Source organism: Phaethon lepturus, unplaced genomic scaffold (assembly GCF_000687285.1).
Source record: "Phaethon lepturus isolate BGI_N335 unplaced genomic scaffold, ASM68728v1 scaffold9775, whole genome shotgun sequence".
Classification (NCBI taxonomy): Eukaryota; Metazoa; Chordata; class Aves; order Phaethontiformes; family Phaethontidae; genus Phaethon; species Phaethon lepturus.
The window spans coordinates 28,301-34,140 of NW_010539844.1; the positions used below are offsets into that span (position 1 = coordinate 28,301).

The window sequence follows — 5,840 nt, forward strand, 5'->3', positions numbered from 1 at the left end:
CAGGGCTAATCTATACAATGGAGCAGAAGAGCTGCCATAAAATTGGAGTGAGCATAGAGCTCAAAGTTCTCTGGTTGTGTTAGATTGCTGGGTTTGTGTTTGCCAGCAGGTCTCAAAGTATTTTGTGCACGTGCTCCTCACACACACCCTGCAAGGTAAGCTGCAGGGTGCTGGGGATGCCAGGCTGGAGCAGGGGAAGGGGTGTCTGTGTGCTGGGGGCAGTGGGGGTGCCCTTGGGTGAGCTGGGTGCCCCTGCAGCTGGAGCTTCCCAGGCCTCTGCTTAGGCTGCAGGTGTTTGCGGGGCCTCAGCAACAACTCATGTGCCATTTGGCCACATCTCCACCGGGAAACTGCTGCTCCCTTGAGGAGTGGAAGGAGGTGCTCTCCGGGCAGAGGAGTTTTCCAGGTCCTGCCTGGAGGTACCAGATGGGAGCAGAGAGAGTCACTGCTCACAGCCCTGTAATACATGGGAGCCTAAGCAGGACCTGTGGCTACACCAGATGCACGGGTCACCAGAAGACACTGCTGATGCCTGCTCAGGCTGCAGCTCAGGCTGTGCTGCTGCTGTGTCAGTCCCTCAGTGCCAACAACGGAATCGAGTAAGGTCTGACTGGGAGACAGCTTTGGGCCAGGCTCTGAAAAGGCCACTGGCTGCTGGCACAGAAGGAGCTCCCTGCTTAGTCTTCATTTTACTCTGTCTTCCTTTTGCAAGAAGCTTTCCAGCTGCTGTGCCTGCCATTGGCCAAAGTGTGGGCTGAATCATCCTTCTGAGTGTTCCTGTGCTCTCTCCCCACAGCTGAGCCACCCCGACCTGGTGGAGGGACTTGTTCTTATTAATGTTGATCCATGTGCAAAGGGCTGGATTGACTGGGCAGCATCCAAGGTGAGACTCTCCTCCGGCACATCTCCTTGCCACAGTGCTTAATGAACAGTGTGTAGTGTAAGAATAAAAAGGACAGAGTGCAGCAATTTGTCAGTTTATGGCAAAAACTGTACAATCTCATTTCTGTCCCTGCTGCGTTCTCAGTCTGGGTGTAGTACAGCCTCCACTGTAGGAGCAGGGGTGGGTGTGTTCATATGTGAATGAGAAATCCTGGTAAACTGCTTAGCTGCTGAGCACTCAGCTTTCCGCTGATTTAGTACTCACGCTTCCAGGCTTCATTTGGCTGAGGTTGAATGGATCTTTTAATTATTCTGTTGTTCTGGCCACTTGTAGTTATTCAGGGCTCCAAGTTTCTGGAGAGCTGTGTTGTATGTGCATAGGCTTCTTTGGAGCCTTGCACGCCCATCCCAAGCTTCAGGCATTTGTTTCTTATATGTCTTGAATAGTTTCTTTGTTGTTTTCTTTACTCTGAGGAGCTGCTTTGAAATTTGTAATGAAACTGCATTTTCCAGTTACTGTCCCTCCTCCTCATTCACGATCACTCTTCAGTTTTCAGGCTGGACAACCAATATAGTGGATATTGTCCTGGCGCATCATTTTGGCCATGTAAGTATCCAGCAGGTGATAATGTTGCCTGTGCAACTGTACATGGAGCTATAACTTCTGTATGTACCTGCTCTGAAATAGTTCTGGTCCATCAAGTAAGGGTTTCAACAGATAGTACTATCTTCTCTGTGTGGCAGGCTCACACCAGGGCTCTGCACACTGCAGGGAGCATGTGCATCCTCACATTTACTCTGTCTCCAGACATGTTAAGGAAGTAGCATCCCACACACTAGTGCTAGAACTCCTGTCTGTGGTGCCCAGGCAACTGTCTGCAGAAAAAAGTGGGAGCCAGTTCTCTGTAGCCAGCATGGAAACATTTGGGCTGTGGGTAGAGCACATACCAGCTGGGAGTTGACAGTGGGATATTCTATGCATCCAGATGTTGAAGTGCTGCATTCTGCTCTTCATCTTCCCCTTCAGTTTCAGCAGAGGCAAAACAGCCCCTCCTGAAAACTTTGGATACAGCAAGGCCTTCTGTTCAGGATTTGCTGGCTCCCAACCACCAAGCTTACTGGGCAACTGAAAGAGTCTGTGCCTCATGCACACTATGACGTGCAGCAGATCGGACCCTGACTGAAGCCCTTCTGCAACAGCACACATCAGCACTGCTTCCTCCTGCTTAGAGCACATTCTGTTCTCTCCCTGCTTTCAGGCCCCTTCATTATATGCGTTGCTTCCTTGCATTCCCTTTTCTCTCTGTCTCTCTAGCTGTCATCAGAATGCAGTTTCTTTATAGAACTGGGTGTTGGGATTAAATTTTCCTTTGGTCTCAGTCTTGGGGCTTATCTATAAAGCTTTTCTTCTTTAACATTAAGCAAAAGTGGAAGACCTTCCTAAAACAGAGTGATTTGTATCTGTAATAAGTCTTACTGAGGCTTGGGAGCTAACTTAGCCCGTCTCAAGATACCTTTGTACTCCTATTGCAGCATGCCATTTGTAAAAGTGTAGTCACATTACCCAGGTATGGCACATAACAGTCATGTCACAGAAACACTTAATGTAGCCTAGGCACTAATGCAGTCTGGCGTTGCTGCCTTCTGTGTTATTGTTCACAGGGGAATGATGTGTATGGAGGCAGTTTAATGCTTCAGTATTTTCATGAGTATCATTTCTTTACTTGTGAAAAAGGTGATGTTCCCTGTTTTTCAATTCTTCTGCTTTTGTACAGGAGGAGCTGCAGGCAAATCTAGATTTGATCCAAACATACAGGCTTCATATCGCACAGGACATTAACCAAGATAACCTTCAGCTGTTCCTCACCTCATACAACAGGTACAGGATAACTTTTTGCCTGATAGATTGCTCCCATAGCTTCCCTGCTTAGTAGGTTTGCTGCCATATGTATTATTCTCTTGGATATTATGTCATATAAACCTTTGTCCTAAGCCTAGTCTTCAGCCATCATCCTGATCCAAGCTCAGCCCTCATGCCTGGATGACCCTTTCACACCTCAGTAGATCCTCCCTCTAGGCACACAGAAAGCTTGCCGTGAGAACATGGGTCCTGATTTCTGGCAGTGACTGCTGAGGCTCCTGCTCATGGCATGACACAGGGAGAGATAACCTCTGTGTCATGCCATGGATGACATGGCCCACATCCACATGGAGTGCCTGGGTGCTGGAGCAACGAGCACTCCTGGTTGAATTGTGTATGCTCCCACGATAACCAGTTTCCTCTGCTGATTTGATGGAGAATTGTTCTGTTTTGTCTTTCAGTCGTAGAGACCTGGAAATTGAGAGACCAGTTCTTGGCATCAATGAAAATACTGCAAAAACACTCCAGTAAGTTGCTCTGAAACAGCCTGTCTCAGTTACTTACTGTGCAGTCTCTTCAGCAGAAGAGCTGTTGCTGCTTCTCAGCAAGAGCCCCACAAGCCCAAGTGCTGGGGACAGTCCCAGGCTGTGGTGCAGTGCTGTCAGAATGGGGCAGAGAGGTATCTGGAAGCTCTTTCATTAAGAACACACTAAGATTCTTCAGAAGGCAGGGTCAGAGGAGTAAGTGACCCAGTAGTCACTGTATGTGCTGAGCTGTTAGTTTGGTTGTTTTGCACAAAAAATTAGAGAGACAGGGTTTTGTTTGTTGCCACTGACTGCCTTCCCTCACCTTGCTGAAAAAAGTTACCTGCACAGTTCTTCCAGAGATGGCAGTGGGTTCTGAATGCAGAGAATGCAGTGGTGTTTTCCCACCTTAGCAGTGACTCATTCATCTGAGAGGGGATAGTCTGTGCCGGGTACAGCTGAGAAGGGACAGAAGCTGGAGAACTAGTGATAATCAGGGTGGGACAAGTAGAAGTAAATTTTCAGATTCCAAGCAAAAAGGCAAAAAGGGGCAAATTAGCTCTGTGTAGAGCACATGAAGACTCTGAGTTGCAGTGGTGAGGCAGGATGCCTGGGCTGGGCTAGACACTGCTGCCCAGGCTCTGCTCTTTGCTCCTTGGAAATTGGATGGACTCCTGCTTCTGCCAGTCCCAGGAATGTTAAAACATCCACAGCCAATCCCTCTAGATATTGTCTAACTTAAAAGAGGTGGATTTCCCTGCTTGGTCTCCAGGCAAAGCCAATCACGCTGCGCATGCAGACAGCTGTAAGCCACAGAGCACTGTCTGTCCATTCGAGTGACTCACAGGGATCTGCAGACCCTTAAAATACTTCTTGTGGAATCATGGATCTCTGTGCCAGTAGATTTGAATATAGATCCTCTGTCTCCTTAGAGGTGCTACTCCACTGGCTCTGAGATCTGTGGCTCACAGCCTTTCTAGTCTAATTTTTGTCATCTAGTTAACACAAAAGTGGGGCCTCTAGCCACCCCTTTCGTACCTTGATCTGTAAATAAGTAGTGTAAATTCACAGCCACTTCGTCAGTGACCTCTTGTGTATGTTTTACACATTGACTGTTAATTGTTCTTATAGTATTACAATACATATAAAAATGGTATGAAGACACAGATTTGCCAACAGGGGCTTTGATATCATGACATTTTTCAGTATATTCCCCAACATCTTTTGTGTTTCTTTCTAAAATCCAAACCAAAGTACAGTGCTGAGCAGTAGCCAGCCTCAGAAGCATTAAACTCTGTTGCCTGTGGTTATTAAATTCCTAACAGACATTCATTTCAGAGAGCATGATCCCTTTTGCAGCCCGGGATGGTGTTTCTCCCGGCCCTAGGAACACTTTTAACATGTGTGCAACAGTAGTGGCAGTTGGTGTGCTTGGAGGGGACAGTATGGGGGTGTGTGCAAGCCCTGGAGGATGTTTTGGTGCAACAAAATGACATGATGTGGTGGCAGATAGGGATTTTGCTGAGTGTTGTTAACGTTTCATGAGGCTGTTGGTTCACAGAGCTCACCCTTCTCAGAAGTTCCTTAGATGCACTATGAGTAACATCTCTGTTTTGGGTTTTGACCAGGTGCCCTGCCTTGCTAGTGGTTGGTGACAACTCACCTGCTGTGGAAGCAGTGGTACGTATACATGAACTCTTCCTCCTTATGACATTAGCCCCACAAATCACTTACTTAGACAATCTGCCTCACTCAGCAGTGCTTTCACCTTGCCCAGAACTAGTCACAGAAAGTGGCTTTTTGTCCCAAGCTCTTTTCTAGTCCCTGTCAGCCACTAGTGGGAGAGCCAAGACTTGCGAGACTTAATGGCCCTGGAGGGCAGCTCTGAGGTGACGATGGCAGAATCTGAGTAAGAGTCCTTGTGCCCAAGCATCTTGCTTGACAAGAGGTGCAGAGGACCCCTTTCAGGAACTTACATCTTTCCCTGAGCTCTGCCAGGCTGCTGCCTGGAGTTCAAGTCATGAATTACTGTTCTCTTGCTGTTGTACTTAGCCTACCTGGGGTTTAAAAATAAGCAGTTTGACTCCAATTCCTGTAGTGGGGCATCACATAAAGCTCTGCAAAACCATTGCATCATAGGGAAGGCAACACTGAGAAGCATCTCCTTCCTGTTGTTCTCTGCAGACATCTATAACCCACTTCCTCCCAGCACAGTTATACATGGGGCATGGCATAGTGCAGTGTGGTTGTGGTGGATGTTGCTCCTGTCCTTCAGCCAGTGCTTGTAGGGAGACCAGGGGTTTGTGAACAAAAGAAGTTATCTTAAGAAACCATGGAAGAGTGTAGGAGTCTCCTAAAGCAGTAGCTTGGACCTAGGAGCTGTGCATGGAGAACTGCTCTAGGGCTTTTTTCCGGTCATGGCCTGTTGCCTTTTCATTGGTCTATTTGGTCTGGAAGTCCAAGACATTCTCCAAGTTTTGACTTTGCTGGGATACTGTCCCTGAGGATTCTCATTGCTTCCCAGCCACTGTGGCTGGGGGACGGGGTAGGGTCTTCTTGATTTTGGGTTTGCC

General features: G+C 47.7%; 1 protein-coding gene across 2 annotated transcripts in view; it reads left to right on the top strand.

Moving 5' to 3' along the window:
* The window catches only part of NDRG3 (NDRG family member 3), a 36,800-nt gene that overhangs the window by 26,520 nt on the left and 4,440 nt on the right, over nt 1-5,840 (top strand). For both annotated transcript variants that reach the window (XM_010287242.1, XM_010287243.1), the window contains 5 exons: nt 797-883; nt 1,433-1,489; nt 2,658-2,761; nt 3,205-3,270; nt 4,896-4,947. In XM_010287242.1, the coding sequence (XP_010285544.1) occupies nt 797-883; nt 1,433-1,489; nt 2,658-2,761; nt 3,205-3,270; nt 4,896-4,947 (366 nt within the window). The remainder of the gene's footprint in view (nt 1-796; nt 884-1,432; nt 1,490-2,657; nt 2,762-3,204; nt 3,271-4,895; nt 4,948-5,840) is intronic.